The sequence below is a fragment of the Oncorhynchus gorbuscha genome, linkage group LG09 (genome assembly GCF_021184085.1).
Source record: "Oncorhynchus gorbuscha isolate QuinsamMale2020 ecotype Even-year linkage group LG09, OgorEven_v1.0, whole genome shotgun sequence".
NCBI lineage: Eukaryota > Metazoa > Chordata > Actinopteri > Salmoniformes > Salmonidae > Oncorhynchus > Oncorhynchus gorbuscha.
The window spans coordinates 85,533,676-85,555,870 of record NC_060181.1 but is presented as its reverse complement, the minus strand read 5'-3'; the positions used below and the strand labels follow the sequence as shown (position 1 = coordinate 85,555,870).

The following is a 22,195-nucleotide window of genomic DNA, read 5'->3' as shown; positions in this document are numbered from 1 at the left end:
GTTACAACACAGACCTTTTGACAGAGGCTGATGTAAGGGTTACAACACAGACCTTTTGACAGAGGCTGATGTAAAGGTTACAACACAGACCTTTTGACAGAGGCTGATGTAAGGGTTACAACACAGACCTTTTGACAGAGGCTGATGTAAAGGTTACAATACAGACCTTTTGACAGAGGCTGATGTAAAGGTTACAACAGCACTGCCAAGGACAGACTTTTGGATGCTAGAACAAAGTCAGCCTATGCATTTGGAAATGTTGTAAAATGCACCTTTCAACAGAAAATCACAGTCCGGGGTAAAAACCGTGGACATTTAAAATAAAATAAAAACTAAGTTTTAAGTGAGAAGGCATTGGTCTAAAGTCAAAAAACAATGTGTATGCAGGTTGCTTAGGACTCAAACTTTTTTAACCATAGTACAGACCAGCGTTTCCCAAACTCAGTCCTCAGGACACCAAGGGGTGCACCTATTATTTATTTTTTGCCCTAGCACTACCCAGCTGATTCAAATTACCAAAGCTTGATGATTAGTTGATTATCTAAATCATTTTTGCAGTGCAAAGGGCAAAAACAAAAACGTTCACCCCTGTGGGTCCCGAGGACCGAGTTTGGGAAAGCCTGACATAGACCAACATAGCTACTGTAGTAAGTCAAAGCAATGTGCTAAAAACAAACCTTGAAAGAGCATGGATGGAGTACGCATTGTGGGGCTCGTGAATTTCTTTTATTTTTTGGCTTCAGACCAATGCCTACTTCTCACTTAAAGTTTTTAGTTTTTGATAGATGGACGGATATATTGATAGATGGACAGATGTATTGATAGATGGACAGATGGATAATTAGACCCTCACTTTTCCTCTGCTATTAGCACACCATCTTTTGGACAGATTTATGAATATTCCCCTCTCTCTCTCCCTCCTGATTGACACCAGCCTTTGACTATCTTATTCCATTGATGCTGCTGGCCTTTCATGTGGGCCAGGTGATATTTATTTATCTCTTCCTTCCATCCCTCTCCTCATCCCTGGCATGGGAGGATTTCAAGAAAATGCCTGCCTCCCATTATGCTGTCTTCCTTCTCGGAGGCAGGTGGAATTTGAATATGGCAAATTACACCTGTCAGCCGGCCCCCTGTTTTTGTCAGCCGACATTTTAGACGAGATGAGTATAGGTTGGGAAGGGCATGTTTCTCTACCTCCGTGGACAGATGGTTATCAGTGATAATACATGCCGTTTAGCAGATGGTTTTATCCAAAGCGACTTACCTCGTGCTTACCCAGGATCCTTGGCGTTGCAAGCGCCATGTTCTACCAACTGAGCCAGTGGTAGTGGATGATTGGACAGACGTGTCGCCGAGTGGTCTCTCTTTGGTTATATGGTAGATGGTGGTTAGTTAGACTCTGACCAGACCAGACATTCACCAGGGTATGGACTTTTATTGGTTTGACCCCCAGGGTTTCAAAACCTCACTTCTCAGTCACCTCTGTAATTGGCACTAATAGATAGCATGAGACGAAAGCATTAGTGTCAGGTTGGTGTAATGTAAATATGATGTAATGTGTGATATTACAGGAGAGTATGCGTTCGGCTTGGTGATATACTGTATACTGATGTATTTTGTCAAAACCGGAGGAAAAAAACACAATGTTGTAGATGCGTGTTCCGCCACTGCTTATACAGTGCCTTCAGAAAGTATTCACAACCTTAACTTTTTCCACATTTTGTTATTTAACAGCCTTATTCCAAATATATGGATGATTTTTATTTTTAATTTTTAATCGTCATGAATCTATCTATACACAAAACACCATAATCACAAAGTGAAAACAGCTTTATATTTTGCAAATGTGTTAAAAATAAAAAACGGATACCATATTTATATAAGTATTCAGACCCTTTGCTATGAGACTCGAAATTGAGCTCAGTGCATCCTGTTTGCATTGATCATCCTTGAGATGTTTCTACAACTTGATTGGAGTCCACCTGTGGTAAATTCAATTGATTGGATATGATTTGGAAAGGCGCACACCTGTCTATATAAGATCCCACAGTTGAAAGTGTATGTCAGAGCAAAAATCAAGCCATGAGTTTGAAGGAATTGTCCGTAGAGCTCAGAGACAGGATTGTGTCGAGGCATAGATCTGGGGAAGGGTACCAAAACATTTCTGCAGCATTAAATGTCCCCAAGAACACAGTGACATTTAATGCCGGGCGGCCAAACTCTACCTAGATCTGAGCAACTCAATGGTGACTCTGACAGAGCTTCAGAGTTCCTCTGTGGAGATGGGAGAACCTTCCAGAAGGACAACCATCTCTGTAGCACTCCACCAATCAGGCCTTTATGGTAGATTGGTCAGACGGAAGACCCTCCTCAGTAAAAGGCACTACAGTATGCCAAAAGGCACCTAAAGGACTCTCAGACCATGAGAAACAAGATTCTCTGATCTGAGGAAACCAATATTGAACTATTTGGTCTGAATGCCAAGCGGCATGTCTGGAGGAAACCTGGCACCATCCCTACGGTGAAGCATGGTAGTGGCAACATCATGCTGTGGGAATGTTTTTCAGCGGCAGGGACTGGAAGACTAGTCAGGATCGAGGGAAAGATGAGCCAAGGACAGAGAGATCGTTGATGAAAACCTGATCCAGAGCGCTCAGGACCTCAGACTGGGGCAAAAGTTCACCTTCCAACAGGACAACAACCCTAAGCACAGCCAAGACAACGTTGGAATGACGTCGGGACTTCTCTGAATGTTCTTGAGTGGCCTGGCCAGATCCTGTTACTTGAAGCCAATTGAACATCTTTGTAGAGACCTGAAAATAGCTGTGCAGCAACGCTTCCCATCCAACCTGACAGAGCTTGAGAGGATCTGCAGAGAAGAATGGGAGAAACTCACTAAATACAGAAGACTCGAGGCTGTAATTGCTGTCACAGGTTCTTCAACAAAGGGTTGAATAAAGGGTCTGAATACTTATGCAAATGTGATATTTCTGTTGTTTTATTTTTTTGTTGATACAATTTCAAAAAGGCTGTTTTGTCCTTATGGGGTATTGTGTGTAGATTGATGAGGGGGGAAACGATTTAATCTATTTTAGAACAAGGCTGTAACGTAACAAAATTTGGAAAAAGTCATGGTGTCTGAATACTTTCCGAATGGACTGTACATATAAAATGTGTAAACAGTATTTAAGCGTTATTAAAGTGACTAGTGTTCAATGACTCTATGTACATAGGGCAAAGCAATCACTATAGTGCATGGTAGAGTACCAGGTGGTAGCCGGCTAGTAACAGTGATTAAGGTTCAGGTCAGGGATCTGTGTGGAGGCTGGTTTGCGGTGACTGTTTCACAGTCTAATGCCCTGGAGGTAGAAGCTGTTTATTAGTCTCTCGGTCCCAGCTTTGATGCACCTGTACTGTCACCTCCTCCTACTTGTCTTCTCCTCCTGTCTCCACTGTCCATCACACCTTCCAGAATTCCTTGATGGTCTAGCCTCTTCGGTGAGATGCCTGGGAGTCCTACCGGAGAGTTTACCTTACAAGATTTCTCAGGGATTATTATCGCCACGGCTGTGTACATCATTCCCCAAGCTGAAACCAAAAATGCTCTCAAACATCTTCATTGGACCCTGAACAAACTAGAAACAACGTACCCAGAGGCAGCGTTAATTGTCTCTGGGGACTTTAACAAAAGTAATTTGAGGACTGTGCTCCTGATTTACTATCAATGTATTGACTATTCAACTTGCGGAAACTCCAAGCTTGACCACTGCTGCATGTCTTTTCTACACAGGTATAAGCCCTCTTCCGTCCTCCTTTCGGCAAATCGGACCACAACTTCATTTTGCTCCTTCCTGGCTACAAATACTCGAGGGATGTTCTGGCGTCTGTACACCGCTGTTCTGACCAATCAGAATCCATGCTCCAAGACTGTTGTCATCATGTGGACTGGACCGCGTTCCAGGTCGCTCCTGGGGATAACATCAATGAATACGCCGACTCATCGGATTCATAAAAAAAAAGCTTTGTTATGATACCAATGGTGTCTTTCAAAACTTCCCCAAATCAAAAAACATGGATTGATGGCGGCCTTGTCGGGAAGCTGAAGGAGAGAGATGCTGCTTATAAACACAAGGTGTCACCGGTCACTTTGCCGTATGTTTAAACGGCACGAATACGACCTACGCATATCGATCAAGGGTGGCGAGACACAAGTATAGCTAGAACAGTTCAATTCAGCAGGTCAGACACAAGGCGTATGTGGTAGGGATTTCCAACGATCACGGATTACAAAAAGAAAGCCAGTCACGTCGCGGACACCAATGCCGACCTACCGGACGAGCTAAACGCCTTTTTTCTCACGCTTCAAACATAACGACTCTGAGCTGCCGAGGAGAGACTTTGAGGACCACGTGAGCTTTGTGCTTACCGGCTCCACAGAGGACGTAAGTAAGGAAAGGTAATGGGGATACCTATGTAAGTCATTCAAACGTGCCAACCCTCGCAATGTTGCCAGCCAAGACTGTATCCTTAGCCGCACCCTCAGAGCATGTGCAGACCACCTAGCTGTTGTGTTTTCTGACACTTTCCATCTCTCTCTAGCTCAGGCCGTTATCAAGATATTCACTATCATCCCCATACCCAAGAAAGGGAAAGGAACTGAACTGAATGACTACCAATCTGTAGCACTCACTTCTGTCATCATGAAGTCAACCTCAACACCACCTCCCTCCCCGACACAAATCAAATCAAATTTGTTTGTCACATACACATGGTTAGCAGATGTTAATGCGAGTGTAGCAAAATGCTTGTGCTTCTAGTTCCGACAATGCAGTAATATCCAACGAGTAATCTAATCTAACTAACAATCTAACTAACAATTCCAAAACTACTACCTTATACACACAAGTGTAAAGGGATCATGAAGTGCTTTGAGAGACAAGTCAAAGACCACAACACCACCTCCCTCCCCAACACACTCCACCTTCCAATTTGCCTACTGCCCCAACAGATCCATGGATGACATAATCACCATTGCGCTGCACACTGCCCTCACCCTCCTGGACAACAGGAATGTGAGGACAGATAGGTTATTTATTTACCTGGCATCACTTCACCAGGGCCCTCACCTCCTGGACAACAGGAATGTGAGGACAGATAGGTTATTTATTTACCTGGCACCTCCTCCCTGTAGGCTGTCTCACCACTGCTGTGTCGTCAACAAACGTGATGATTGATTTGGAGATGTGCGGTGCCACGCAGTCATAGGTGAACAGGGAGTATAGGAGTTGGCTGGGCATGCACTCCTGCGGAGCCCCAGTGTTGAGGAACAGCGTGGCGGGGATGTTGTTGCCTACCCACACCACTTAGGGTGTGCTAGTCAGGAAGTCCAGGACCTAGTTGCACAGTGAGGGGTTCAGACCCAGGGCCCTGAGCTTAATGATGAGCTTGGAAGGTACTATGGTGTTGAAGGCTGAGCTGAAGTCAATGAACAGCATTCTTACATAGGTATTTCTCTTGTCCAGGTGGGATAGGGCAGTGTTCAGTTCAATGGCTATTGCACTGCACACTGGATCTAGGTTGTCAGGTAAGGTAGAGTTGATATGATCCTTAACTAGCCTCTCAAAGCACTTCATGATGACGTGAGTTCTACGGGGAGATAGTCATTTAGTACAGTTTCTTGCGTATAGGAACAATGGTGAACATCTTGAAGCAGGTGGGGACAAAAGACTGGGATATGGAGAGATTTAATATGTCCAGCTGGTCTGCACATGCTCTGAAGACGTTGCTTGGGATGCCTTCTGGCCGGCAGCCTTGTGAGGGTTAACACGCTTAAATGACTTACTCATGTCGGCTATGGAGAATGAGAGTGCATAATCCTCGTGAGCGGAGGGGAACTTGGTCGGCGGCTCAATGTTTTCCTCAATGCGGGCGACTTAGCTTTTGCGTGGTGGTTAATGACAGATTGTACTCTTATTGTTCTCTTGTTGTTCTATTAATGTTCCCTCAGTGTCGTCCCCTTCATTTCCATTCCTCAGGTGTAAGTGCCGGTACTTTAGGATTGGTGTGTGTTTTTGGAGGATGGTATTAAAACACTGCAGTTACCTCAGACCTTATTGCTGTTATTTACATTTACATAGTTTTGCCAGTGTGTGTGTTTGTGTGTGTGTACACGGCACCACATCAGAGTGCAGGTTCTAAAAGCTGGGCGGAACAAAACTTGAGCAGAAGTGAAAAGAAAGTATGTTTAGCAATGTCCTGGATCCATTCTCTCTGGGAGAATGAGATTGTCTCTCCTCCCCCGCAGATAAACAGGTTATATCTCCCTGTGTTGTGATAGGAAACCCAGTGCAGAGTTGCCATACCAGACAGGTATGTTATTCAGAGATACTGGGGAAGGCAGGCTTTTAGCTCTTAGGCCACAGCATGACAGGCACCTCATTATCAGTTTGGTTCTACAAGACAATATTTCCATTTCTTTGGGTAGTGTGTTCTTTCTTGCCTTTAAATTATCTGTTCCTAGCCTTTTTCCTCTCTAGATGAGTCAAGGGGGATTGTGCGGCACCTTTTAGCTGGCTTTGTACACTATAATTACCCAGAGTAGAGAGAGCAGCTAGCAATCACACATCGCAATGGTACAGAGGGGTAGAGAGGGGTACAGAGGAGTACACATGGGTAGTGAGCGGTACAGAGGGGTACACATGGGTAGTGAGAGGTAGAGAGGGGTACACATGGGTAGAGAGGGGTAGAGAGGGGTACACATGGGTAGAGAGGGGTAGAGAGGGGTACACATGGGTAGAGAGGGGTACACATGGGTAGAGAGGGGTACAGAGGGGTACACATGGTTAGAGGGGTACACATGGGTAGTGAGAGGTACAGAGGGGTACATAGGGGTACACATGGGTAGAGGGGTACAGAGGGGTACACATGGGTAGAGGGGTACAGAGGGGTAGAGTGGAAGTAGAAAGTGTCTAAAAATCCAATACAGGAGCAATACAACAGAAAGACAGCAGGAGCATCTACAATTGAAAGTGAATAGTGTTGATTTTATTAGCACATGAAGCCCAACTCTACCCAACCATTTTACCACTGCAGGAGGGGTAACACTCCATATGAAGTGGAACGTATAGCAAAGCATTCTCCCCACCACTGTTGTGCTAAATGGCTGAGGGATGGAGATAATTTTGCACACCCAATTTTTCAGTTTTTGATTTGTTAAAAAAGTTTGAAATATCCAATAAATGTCGTTCCACTTCATGATTCTGTCCCACTTGTTGTTGATTCTTCACAAAAAAATACAGTTTTATATCTTTATGTTTGAAGCCTGAAATGTGGCAAAAGGTCGCAAAGTTCAAGGGGCCCGAATACTTTCGCAAGGCACTGTATATTACCAGCCTTTTAGCATGCCCTACATTTTCAAGGTAGTCTGTTATATAAGGTCTTCATGTTTTTATTCATGTTTTGACACTAAAAATAGAACTCGTAGGTGTCGTAACTTTGGAGATGAAGAGGGGTGACTATTCTTGTTATGATGGTGATGTAACCAGCTAGGCTACAGATAATCAATTATATGTGGGTTTTTGGTTGTGTGTGTTGTCTGCTTTTATTTGAATGGTTTATATAAAGTGTGTGTGTGTGGTGGTGATGAGTGTGTGTGGATCTCTGGTTTGTTTTCTCTATAGGACAGCTAGATCCCCCTCTTGGATGAGGAGTTATCTGCTTTCCATATAGAATACGTTAAGTGCACAGCTTTAGTTCCTTCCTTCTATTCTTCCCATCTAGTCTGTACTATCCAGAAGATAATTCCATACAAGCTTTTGAGGCCAAACACCTGGTTAAGGTCATCGATTTGCTGGAGGCCAAATACTTGGGTAGCCCTTTCCACTCACAGCCTCTGTCTTCCCGTATATGGGTTGAAAATGGCAGATTTTGTCTTTGATAAGTGCCTTAATTACAGTGGCTGTGCAGTAACATGCTGTACAGTACATGATGTCAGAGATCAAGCTCTGCACTGTATGTTTTCGTATTTTTTATTTTTTATTTCACCTTTTTAAATAACTAGGCAAGTCAGTTAAGAAGAAATTATTATTTACAATAACGGCCAAACCCAGACGACACTGGGCCAATTGTGTACCGCCCAATCAGGGCCGGATGTGATACAGCCTGGTTTTGACTGACTGCTGCTCTGAACTTTAGAACCGCATGTGACAAGAAGTTGCCCACATCCCTCCCGCTAATTGGGCAACTTTTACACATTTTTTGTTGCCTGAGTGAGGGAAATTTTGTAAATTAAGAGGACTTGATGTATGGGCCAATTGTGCACCGCCCTCTGGGACTCCTGTTCACAGACGGTTGTGACACAGCCTGGGATTGAACCCCTGTGCTGTAGTGACGCTGCAACACTGCGATGCAGTAGACTGCTGTGCCACTCAGGAGGCCTCATTTAACTAGTCATGTTGGCAATAAAACAAGCTTTCGAATTGTGACCCAGATTGCGATTTATAATGGATCGTTTGTGGCTTGCGCAAACAATATCAGTAATTGTGTGATGACGGTAATGCAGGGCTGTGTTCCAAACAAATCGACAACAGGTGTGCTTGTTCTAGTTCCTCAACGACACAGCTAGGAGAGCTAAAAAAAACTAAAAAAACGTATAGTACCTTATAGTTGAAGACTCTTTGAATCATAAAAGTGCATTCAGATTACTTAGGAACTGTGCACTTTGGAGATGGGTGTGGCCACTTGGAGAAACCAGTTTGACCTCTCTGACAAGACTGAATCATTTACTGTACTTTTCACTACACTTGATGATGACTAAATCTGAAAATACCCCGAACATGATAAGAATATCATTGGAAAATGTGGGTTAGGTGCAACAAAAGACAACAAAATGGTTTTCTTTTTTTTGTCTTTTGTTGCACCTAACCCACATTTTCCAATGATATTCTTATCATGTTCTTATCTTAAGTGTAGTGAAAAGTGCAGTAAATGTAAAATGCACAGAAATGTAATGTTTGGATTCAGTCTTGTCTGGTGAACTGTTGTGTCCTCACCTTTTAGTCTAGAAAATGTCCCATAATCTCCAAACTGTTCCCTTTTCATTTCTACCATGGTTATGCATATGCTCTCCATATTTCTTCTGTAAGAACCTTTTCAATATAGCCCTATCTCTACAGGCCAATTCCCACGAGTGTAAAAGGTTCAATGTATTCAGTTATCTTAAAAAAATAAAAATAAAAATTACACAATACAATTTTCCCATCAAGAGAAATGTTCTGTAGCCTAATCATGTATTTAAGTGTTTGTGTTATAACCTCAGCAAAAGAAGAAACTTCCGTTCACTGTTAACTGCGTTTATTTCAGCACACTTAACATGTAAATATTTGTATGAACATAAGATTCAACATTTGAGACATAAACTGAACAAGTTCCACAGACATGCGACTTACAGAAATGGAATAATGTGTTCCTGAACAAAGGGGGAGGGGGTCAAAATCAAAAGTAACAGTCCGTATCTGGTGTGGCCACCAGCTGCATTAAGTACTGCAGTGCATCTCCTCCTTATGGACTGCACCAGATTTGCCAGTTCTTGCACCAAGGCACCTGCAAGTTCCCAGACATTTTTAGGGGGGATTGCCCTAGCGCCCACCCTCCGATTCAACAGGTCCCAGATGTGCTCAATGGAATTGAGATCCGGGCTTTTCGCTGGCCATGGCAGAACACTGACATTCCTGTCTTGCATGAAATCACGCACAGAACAAGCAGTATGGCTGGTGGCATTGTCATGCTGGAGGGTCATGTCAGGATGAGCCTGCAGGAAGTGTACCACATGAGGGAGGAGGATGTTTTCCCTGTAACGCACAGCGTTGAGATCGCCATCAATGACGACAAGCTCAGTCCAATGATGCTGTGACACAGCGCCCCAGACCATGACGGACCCTCCACCTCCAAATTGATCCGCTCCAGAGTACAGGCCTCGGTGTAACGCTCATTCCTTTGATTATAAACGCAAATCCGACCATCACCCCTGGTGAGACAAAACCGTGACACTTTTTGCCATTCCTGTCTGGTCCAGCGACAGTGGGTTTGTGCCCATAGGTGACATTGTTGCCGGTGATGTCTTGTGAAGACCTGCCTTACAACTCTAGGTCGCCTGATTATGATTTTTCAACGCCGATACCAGTACCGATTATTGGAGGACCAAAAAAAAGTTGAAATCGATTAATCGGCCTATTTTTTAATGTATTTTTATGTATTTGTAATAATGACAATTACAACAATACTGAATGAACATTTATTTGAATTCAATATAATAGATCAATAAAATCAATTTAGCCTCATAAATAATGAAACCTGTTCAATTTGGTTTAAATAATGCAAAAACAAAGTGTTGGAGAAGAAAGTTTAAAGTGCAATATGTGCCATGTAAGAAAGCTAACGTTTAAGTTCCTTGCTCAGAACATGAGATCATATGAAAGCTGGTGGTTCCTTTTAACATGAGTCTCCAATATTCCCAGGTAAGAAGTTTTAGGTTGTAGTTATTAGGAATTATAGGACTATTTCTCTCTGTACCATTTTGTATTTCATATACCTTTGACTATTGGATGTTCTTATAGGCACTATAGTATTGCCAGTGTAACAGTATAGCTTCCGTCCCTCTCCTCGCTCCTAACTGGGCTCGAACCAGGAACACAACGACAACAGACACCCTCGAAGCAGCGTTACCCATGCAGAGCAAGGGGAACAACTAGTCCAAGTCTCAGAGCGAGTGATGTTTGAAACGCTATTAGCACACAGCTAGCCATTTCACGTCACATCGTTACACTAGCCTAATCTCGGGAGTTGATAGTCTTGAAGTCATAAACAGCAGAGCTGCTGGCATTATGCACGAAAGTGTTGTTTGAATGAATGCTTATGAGCCTGCTGCTGCCTACCATCGCTCAGTCAGACTGCTCTATCAAATCATAGACTTAGTTATAACATGATAACACAGAAATACGAGCCTTAGGTCATTAATATGGTCGAATCCGGAAACTAGCATCTCAAAAACAAGACGTTTATTCTTTCAGTGAAATACGGAACCGTTCCGTATTTGTTCTAACGGGTGGAAAATAAATATTTCTGTTACATTGCACAACCTTCAATGTTATGTTATAATTGCGTAAAATTCCGGCAAATTAGTTCGCAAGGAGCCAGGCGGCCCAAACTGTTGCATATACCCTGAGTCTGTGTGCAATGAACGCACGAGAAGTGACACAAGTTCACCTGGTTAATATTGCCTGCTAACCTGGATTTATTTGAGCTAAATATGCAGGTTTAAAAATATATACTTCTGTGTATTGATTTTATTAGGAAAGGCATTGATGGTTATGGTTAGGTACACTTTGGAGCAACGACAGTCCTTTTTCGCGAATGCGCACTGCATTGATTATATGCAACGCAGGACACGCTAGATAAACTAGTAATATCATCAACCATGTGTAGTTATAACTAGTGATTATGATTGATTAAGTTTAATGCTAGCTAGCAACTTACCTTGGCTTCTTACTGCATTCGCATAACAGGCGGGCTCCTCGTGAGGCAGGTGGTTAGTGTTGGACTAGTTAACCGTAAGGTTGCACGATTTGAATCCCTGAGCTGACAATGTAAACATCTGTCATTCTGCCCCTGAACAAGGCAGTTAACCCACCGTTCCTAGGCCTTCATTGAAAATAAGAAGGTGATGAACAATCGGCAAAATCGGCGTCCAAAATTACCGATTACCGAAAATTTCAGAATTTCCGAAAAATGTATGAAAACTTGAAATCGGAGCACTGATGGGGGGATTGTGCGTTCCTGGTGTAACTTGCGCAATTGTTGTTGCCATTCTGTACCTGTCCCGCATTTGTGATGTTCAGATGTACCGATCCTGTGCAGGTGTTGTTACACGTGGTTTGCCACTGCGAGGACGATCAGCTGTCCGTCCTGTCTCCCTGTAGCGCTTTCTTAGGCATCTCACAGTACGAACATTTCAATTTATTCTCCTGGCCACATCTGCAGTCCTCATGCCTCCTTGCAGCATGCCTGAGGCATGTTCACGCAGATGAGCAGGGACCATGGGCATCTTTCTTTTAGTGTGTTTCAGAGTCAGTAGAAAGACCTCTTTAGTGTCCTCATAACTGTGACCTTAAAAGTTTTCATAACTGTGACCTTAATTGCCTACTGTCTGTAAGCTGTTAGTGTCTTAACATTGAACAGGCATGGGAAATGGTGTTTAAATCCTTTGCAATGACAATCTGTGAAGTTACTTGGATTTTTACGAATTATCTTTGAAAGACAGGGCCCTGAAAAGGGGCTATTTCTTTTTTTGCTGAGGTTCTTTTCCAATAGTGTTATCTATTCTAAGTGTTTTTTCGTGCTATTTTGTATGCCATGTTTGATTGTGTCAATTATGTAAATGTCTTCAGTTTGTGTAAACTGTGAGGAAGAAATAATAAAGCCAAAGTCAGTCGCTCTTTTTCGCTATTTATAATATATGAATGTGACCTAAAAATAAAATGACAAAATCCTTCGTAATTGAAAAAAGAAATATTGATTGTAGCCTAATGTCACGCCCTGGTCGAAGTATAGTATGTTTGTCTTAATTAATTTGGTCAGGCCAGGGTGTGACATGGGTTTTATATAAGGAATAGGGTGCCATTTCATACACTGCCCTAGTTGTTCCAGACCATGCTTAGGATGGGCCAAACAGAGTTTTAAAAAACGATCAGATCAATATGTACTAATTCTGAGTGTGACCTGAGTTGTGTGATTGATTGGTTATCACTTAGGTGCAACTCAGTCTATCCATCAGGTTAGGTCAGGATTTTACATGCAGGGATAGTATGAGATTGTAGGCCGGCGGGTGTCCAGTGTCGGTCCTGAAGAGCTACTGAGTTTTGTTCCTCCCCAACACTAGTGTGCTGGAGCAAAGGCTGGAGCAAAGGCTGGAGCAAAGGCTGGAGCAAAGGCTGGAGCAAAGGCTGGAGCAAAGGCTGGAGCAAAGGCTGGAGCAAAGGCTGGAGCAAAGGCACGCACTTCCAGGAGGCCAAATTTCCAAACCTGTCTGAGAAATCACCCAGCACACAGAACTGACAATTCTTGTGTGTATTTTTGTTTGTGTGAGATTTTTGTAATCGTTTTGTTTGTTTGTCAGCTGGTGGACCAAGGAGCTGTGTATGTGTACCAGCGATAAAGCTTGCCCAGTCGATAGGGCTTTATGTGTAAATGTTGCTAATCCCTCCACACACAGCACCTCCCCAGAATATAATGTTCTCTGCTTCTGCTTACATACATTAATCTGGTGTACAGATCACAACAAAACACTTTGCGTTAGATGGAGAAACAGACCGATACTAGAAAAGAAGAGATCCTGCAAAGACACATTTTTTCTATTGACTTTAAAAACTTTACCAAATGACGCAAGCGTGTTAGAATCAGCTTTTCGAGTAGAATTGAGCAAAACTAGCGCAACAGATGGCTTGTTGTTTTCTTAATATAATGATCGGATTGTGTTTATTCATCTTTGATGTTCTGCGTACAGGTTTCGAAAGGGTACCAATATTGTGCCTGGTGATTTTAAGTCCCCAAAGATGTATTTGTCCGTGAAACTAGTCTGAAGCCTGTAAATCATAGAGCTAGGAGTAACTCAAATCTGACTTTTTTTGGTTATGTTTGTTTACTTTATGGTTCCCTCTTCACCTTGTATTAGAAAACACTAAATGGTAATTATATGCTAATAACTCATGAATTGCGTAATGTCCTCGACCTATGAGGTTGTTTCATCATTGCGTTAGGGTAGGTCGTTGACACAAACCATAACCCCTTTCTTTTTTTTGCGTACTTTTCCACTCACCCCTCTATTTCCTCTTCCTGTGCTCACAGGAAGGAGTGGAGGTGAGGGTGGCACGCATCTTTAACACCTTTGGGTCCCGGATGCACATGAACGACGGGCGTGTGGTCAGCAACTTCATACTGCAGGCTCTACAGGGAGAGCCCCTCACCGTACGTCCACTATAATTACCACTCTTACTATGGTTACTACTGTCACTACTACCACTGTTACTACTTCCGCTGTTACTACTACTACCACTGTTATTACTACTACCACTGTTACCCACTACTACCACTTATTACTGTTACTACTACCACCGTTATTACTACTACTACCACTGTTATTACTACTACCACTGTTATTACTACTACCACTGTTATTACTACTACCACTGTTATTACTACTACCACTGTTATTACTACTACTACCACTGTTAATACTGTTACTATTACCACTGTTACCCACTACTACCACTGTTATTACTTTTACTACTACCACTGTTACTACTACTACTACTACCACTGTTATTACTACTACCACTGTACTACTACTACTACTACCACTGTTATTACTATTACCACTGTTACTACTGTTACTACCACTGTTACTACTGTTACTACCACTGTTACTACTGTTACTACCACTGTTACTACTGTTACTACTGTTACTACTACTACCACTGTTACTACTGTTACTACTACTACCACTGTTACTACTGTTACTACTACTACCACTACTACCACTGTTACCACTGTTACTACTACTACCACTGTTACTACTACTACCACTGTTACTACTGTTACTACTACTACTACCACTGTTATTACTACTACCACTGTTACTGCTGTTACTGCTAGCACTGTTACTACTTTTGCTACTACAACTGTTACTACGTTACTACTACTACTTCCACTGTTACACTGTTGCCACCTGTTACTGCTACCACTCTTACAACTATTAATGCTGACACTTTTACTACTGTTTCTAATACCACTGTTACTACTGTCATTACTACCACTGTTAATTTTACCACTGTTACTTCTGCCGCTGTTACTACTGTTACAACTATTACTACTACCACTGTTATTACTGTTACTACTACTACCACTGTTACTACTGTTACTACTACTACCACTGTTACTACTGTTACTACTACCACTGTTACTACTAATACCACTGTTACACTGTTGCCATATGTTACTGCTTCCACTCTTACAACTGTTAATGCTGCCACTTTTACTACTGTCATTACTACCACTGTTACTACTGTCATTACTACCACTGTTACTACTGTCATTACTACTACTGTTACTGATGTTACTGCTGTTACCGTTGTTACTACTGTTACTACTGCCACTGTTACCACTGTTACTACTGTTTCTAATACCACTGTTACTACTGTCATTACTACTACTACCACTACTGCCACTGTTACCACTGTTACTACTACTACCACTGTTACTACTACCACTGTTACTACTAATACCACTGTTACCGCTGTTACTACTAATACCACTGTTACTACTAATACCACTGTTACTACTGTTACTACTAATACCACTGTTACTACTGTTACTACTAATACCACTGTTACCTCTGTTACTACTGTTACTACAACCACTGTTACCACTGTTACTACTGTTACTACTAATACCACTGTTACTACTAATACCACTGTTACTACTGTTACTACTGTTACTACTAATACCACTGTTACCGCTGTTACTACTGTTACTACAGCCACTGTTACCACTGTTACTACTAATACCACTGTTACTACTAATACCACTGTTACCACTGTTACTACTAATACAACTGCTACTACTAATACCACTGTTACTACTAATACCACTGTTACTACTGTTACTACTGTTACTACTAATACCACTGTTACCGCTGTTACTACTGTTACTACAGCCACTGTTACTATTGTTACTACTACTCCACTGTTACTACTGTTACTACTAATACCACTGTTACCGCTGTTACTACAACCACTGCTACCAATGTTACTACTGCCACTGTTACTACTGTTACTACTAATACTGCTGTTACTACAGTTACTACAACCACTGTTACTACTAATACCACTGTTACCGCTGTTACTGCTGTTACTACAACCACTGCTACTACTGTTACTACAACCACTGCTACCACTGTTACTACTGCCACTGTTACTACTAATACCACTGTTACCGCTGCTACTACTGTTACTACCACTGTTACTACTGTTACTACCACTGTTACTACTGTTACTACCACTGTTACTACTGTTACTACCACTGTTACTACTGTTACTACCACTGTTACTACTACTACCACTGTTACTACTGTTACTACTACTACCACTACTACCACTGTTACCACTGTTACTACTGTTACTACCACTGTTACTACTGTTACTACCACTGTTACTACTACTACCACTGTTACTACTACTACCACTGTTACCACTGTTACTACTGTTACTACTACTACTACCACTGTTATTACTACTACCACTGTTACTGCTGTTACTGCTAGCACTGTTACTTTTGCTACTACAACTGTTACTACGTTACTACTACTACTTCCACTGTTACACTGTTGCCACCTGTTACTGCTACCACTCTTACAACTATTAATGCTGACACTTTTACTACTGTTTCTAATACCACTGTTACTACTGTCATTACTACCACTGTTAATTTTACCACTGTTACTTCTGCCGCTGTTACTACTGTTACAACTATTACTACTACCACTGTTACTACTGTTACTACTACTACCACTGTTACTACTGTTACTACAACCACTGCTACCACTGTTACTACTGCCACTGTTACTACTAATACCACTGTTACCGCTGCTACTACTGTTACTACCACTGTGTTACTACTGTTACTACCACTGTTACTACTGTTACTACCACTGTTACTACTGTTACTACCACTGTTACTACTGTTACTACCACTGTTACTACTGTTACTACCACTGTTACTACTGTTACTGCTACTACCACTGTTACTACTGTTACTACTACAACCACTACTACCACTGTTACCACTGTTACTATCACTGTTACTACCACTGTTACTACTGTTACTACCACTGTTACTACTACTACCACTGTTACTACTACTACCACTGTTACCACTGTTACTACTGTTACTACTACCACTGTTACTACTACCACTGTTACTACTGTTACTACTACCACTGTTACTACTGTTACTACTACCACTGTTACACTGTTGCCATATGTTACTGCTTCCACTCTTACAACTGTTAATGCTGCCACTTTTACTACTGTCATTACTACCACTGTTACTACTGTCATTACTACTACTGTTACTGATGTTACTGCTGTTACCGTTGTTACTACTGTTACTACTGCCACTGTTACCACTGTTACTACTGTTTCTAATACCACTGTTACTACTGTCATTACTACCACTGTTACTACTGCCACTGTTACTACTGTTTCTAATACCACTGTTACTACTGTTTCTAATACCACTGTTACTACTGTTTCTAATACCACTGTTACTACTGTCATTAATACCACTGTTACTACTGCCACTGTTACCAATGTTACTACTACTGCCACTGTTACTACTAATACAACTGCTACTACTAATAACACTGTTACTACTGTTACTACTAATACCACTGTTACTACTAATACCACTGTTACTACTGTTACTACTGTTACTACTAATACCACTGTTACCGCTGTTACTACTGTTACTACAGCCACTGTTACCACTGTTACTACTAATACCACTGTTACTACTAATACCACTGTTACCACTGTTACTACTAATACAACTGCTACTACTAATACCACTGTTACTACTAATACCACTGTTACTACTGTTACTACTGTTACTACTAATACCACTGTTACCGCTGTTACTACTGTTACTACAGCCACTGTTACTATTGTTACTACTACTCCACTGTTACTACTGTTACTACTAATACCACTGTTACCGCTGTTACTACAACCACTGCTACCAATGTTACTACTGCCACTGTTACTACTGTTACTACTAATACTGCTGTTACTACAGTTACTACAACCACTGTTACTACTAATACCACTGTTACCGCTGTTACTACAACCACTGCTACTACTGTTACTACAACCACTGCTACCACTGTTACTACTGCCACTGTTACTACTAATACCACTGTTACCGCTGCTACTACTGTTACTACCACTGTTACTACTGTTACTACCACTGTTACTACTGTTACTACCACTGTTACTACTGTTACTACCACTGTTACTACTGTTACTACCACTGTTACTACTACTACCACTGTTACTACTGTTACTACTACTACCACTGTTACTACTGTTACTACTACTACCACTACTACCACTGTTACCACTGTTACTACTGTTACTACCACTGTTACTACTGTTACTACCACTGTTACTACTACTACCACTGTTACTACTACTACCACTGTTACCACTGTTACTACTGTTACTACTACTACTACCACTGTTATTACTACTACCACTGTTACTGCTGTTACTGCTAGCACTGTTACTTTTGCTACTACAACTGTTACTACGTTACTACTACTACTTCCACTGTTACACTGTTGCCACCTGTTACTGCTACCACTCTTACAACTATTAATGCTGACACTTTTACTACTGTTTCTAATACCACTGTTACTACTGTCATTACTACCACTGTTAATTTTACCACTGTTACTTCTGCCGCTGTTACTACTGTTACAACTATTACTACTACCACTGTTACTACTGTTACTACTACTACCACTGTTACTACTGTTACTACAACCACTGCTACCACTGTTACTACTGCCACTGTTACTACTAATACCACTGTTACGCTTGCTACTACTGTTACTACCGCTGCTACTACTGTTACTACCACTGTGTTACTACTGTTACTACCACTGTTACTACTGTTACTACCACTGTTACTACTGTTACTACCACTGTTACTACTGTTACTACCACTGTTACTACTGTTACTACCACTGTTACTACTGTTACTACCACTGTTACTACTGTTACTGCTACTACCACTGTTACTACTGTTACTACTACAACCACTACTACCACTGTTACCACTGTTACTATCACTGTTACTACCACTGTTACTACTGTTACTACCACTGTTACTACTACTACCACTGTTACTACTACTACCACTGTTACCACTGTTACTACTGTTACTACTACCACTGTTACTACTACCACTGTTACTACTGTTACTACTACCACTGTTACTACTGTTACTACTACCACTGTTACACTGTTGCCATATGTTACTGCTTCCACTCTTACAACTGTTAATGCTGCCACTTTTACTACTGTCATTACTACCACTGTTACTACTGTCATTACTACTACTGTTACTGATGTTACTGCTGTTACCGTTGTTACTACTGTTACTACTGTTTCTAATACCACTGTTACTACTGTCATTACTACCACTGTTACTACTGCCACTGTTACTACTGTTTCTAATACCACTGTTACTACTGTTTCTAATACCACTGTTACTACTGTTTCTAATACCACTGTTACTACTGTCATTAATACCACTGTTACTACTGCCACTGTTACCAATGTTACTACTACTGCCACTGTTACTACTAATACAACTGCTACTACTAATAACACTGTTACTACTGTTACTACTAATAACACTGTTACCGCTGTTACTACTAATACAACTGCTACTACTAATACCACTGTTACTACTAATACCACTGTTACTACTGTTTCTAATACCACTGTTACTACTGTTTCTAATACCACTGTTACTACTGTCATTACTACCACTGTTACTACTGTCATTACTACCACTGTTACTACAGCCACTGTTACCACTGTTACTACTAATACCACTGTTACTACTAATACCACTGTTACCACTGTTACTACTAATACAACTGCTACTACTAATACCACTGTTACTACTAATACCACTGTTACTACTGTTTCTAATACCACTGTTACTACTGTTTCTAATACCACTGTTACTACTGTCATTACTACCACTGTTACTACTGCCACTGTTACCACTGTTACTACTACTGCCACTGTTACTACTAATACCACTGTTACCGCTGTTACTACTAATACCACTGTTACTACTAATACCACTGTTACCACTGTTACTACTAATACAACTGCTACTACTAATACCACTGTTACTACTAATACCACTGTTACTACTAATACCACTGTTACTACTGTTACTACTGTTACTACTAATACCACTGTTACCGCTGTTACATTTACATTTACATTTAAGTCATTTAGCAGACGCTCTTATCCAGAGCGACTTACAAATTGGTGCATTCACCTTATGACATCCAGTGGAACAGCCACTTTACAATAGTGCATCTAAATATTTTAAGGGGGGAGGGGGTGAGAAGGATTACTTTATCCTATCCTAAGTATTCCTTAAAGAGGTGGGGTTTCAGGTGTCTCCGGAAGGTGGTGATTGACTCCGCTGTCCTGGCGTCGTGAGGGAGTTTGTTCCACCATTGGGGAGCCAGAGCAGCGAACAGTTTTGACTGGGCTGAGCGGGAACTGTACTTCCTCAGTGGTAGGGAGACGAGCAGGCCAGAGGTGGATGAACGCAGTGCCCTTATTTGGGTGTAGGGCCTGATCAGAGCCTGGAGGTACTGAGGTGCCGTTCCCCTCACAGCTCCGTAGGCAAGCACCATGGTCTTGTAGCGGATGCGAGCTTCAACTGGAAGCCAGTGGAGAGAGCGGAGGAGCGGGGTGACGTGAGAGAACTTGGGAAGGTTGAACACTAGACGGGCTGCGGCGTTCTGGATGAGTTGTAGGGGTTTAATGGCACAGGCAGGGAGCCCAGCCAACAGCGAGTTGCAGTAATCCAGACGGGAGATGACAAGTGCCTGGATTAGGACCTGCGCCGCTTCCTGTGTGAGGCAGGGTCGTACTCTGCGGATGTTGTAGAGCATGAACCTACAGGAACGTGCCACCGTCTTGATGTTAGTTGAGAACGACAGGGTGTTGTCCAGGATCACACCAAGGTTCTTAGCGCTCTGGGAGGAGGACACAATGGAGTTGTCAACCGTGATGGCGAGATCATGGAACGGGCAGTCCTTCCCCGGGAGGAAGAGCAGCTCCGTCTTGCCGAAGTTCAGCTTGAGGTGGTGATCCGTCATCCACACTGATATGTCTGCCAGACATGCAGAGATGCGATTCGCCACCTGGTCATCAGAAGGGGGAAAGGAGAAGATTAATTGTGTGTCGTCTGCATAGCAATGATAGGAGAGACCATGTGAGGTTATGACAGAGCCAAGTGACTTGGTGTATAGCGAGAATAGGAGAGGGCCTAGAACAGAGCCCTGGGGGACACCAGTGGTGAGAGCGCGTGGTGAGGAGACAGATTCTCGCCACGCCACCTGGTAGGAGCGACCTGTCAGGTAGGACGCAATCCAAGCGTGGGCCGCGCCAGAGATGCCCAACTCGGAGAGGGTGGAGAGGAGGATCTGATGGTTCACAGTATCGAAGGCAGCCGATAGGTCTAGAAGGATGAGAGCAGAGGAGAGAGAGTTAGCTTTAGCGGTGCGGAGCGCCTCCGTGATACAGAGAAGAGCAGTCTCAGTTGAATGACTAGTCTTGAAACCTGACTGATTTGGATCAAGCAGGTCATTCTGAGAGAGATAGCGGGAGAGCTGACCAAGGACGGCACGTTCAAGAGTTTTGGAGAGAAAAGAAAGAAGGGATACTGGTCTGTAGTTGTTAACATCGGAGGGATCGAGTGTAGGTTTTTTCAGAAGGGGTGCAACTCTCGCTCTCTTGAAGACGGAAGGGACGTAGCCAGCGGTCAGGGATAAGTTGATGAGCGAGGTGAGGTAAGGGAGAAGGTCTCCGGAAATGGTCTGGAGAAGAGAGGAGGGGATAGGGTCGAGCGGGCAGGTTGTTGGGCGGCCGGCCGTCACAAGACGCGAGATTTCATCTGGAGAGAGAGGGGAGAAAGAGGTCAGAGCACAGGGTAGGGCAGTGTGAGCAGAACCAGCAGTGTCGTTTGACTTAGCAAACGAGGATCGGATGTCGTCGACCTTCTTTTCAAAATGGTTGACGAAGTCATCTGCAGAGAGGGAGGAGGAGGGGGAGGGGGAGGAGGATTCAGGAGGGAGGAGAAGGTGGCAAAGAGCTTCCTAGGGTTAGAGGCAGATGCTTGAAATTTAGAGTGGTAGAAAGTGGTTTTAGCAGCAGAGACAGAGGAGGAAAATGTAGAGAGGAGGGAGCGAAAGGATGCCAGGTCCGCAGGGAGGCGAGTTTTCCTCCATTTCCGCTCGGCTGCCCGGAGCCCTGTTCTGTGA

At 42.6% G+C, this 22,195-nt stretch overlaps 1 protein-coding gene across 1 annotated transcript in view; it reads left to right on the top strand.

Moving 5' to 3' along the window:
• The window catches only part of uxs1 (UDP-glucuronate decarboxylase 1), a 101,287-nt gene that overhangs the window by 55,917 nt on the left and 23,175 nt on the right, over positions 1 to 22,195 (top strand). Inside the window, exon 10 of the mRNA XM_046363743.1 lies at positions 13,903 to 14,022. Within this exon, the coding sequence (XP_046219699.1) occupies positions 13,903 to 14,022 (120 nt within the window). The remainder of the gene's footprint in view (positions 1 to 13,902; positions 14,023 to 22,195) is intronic.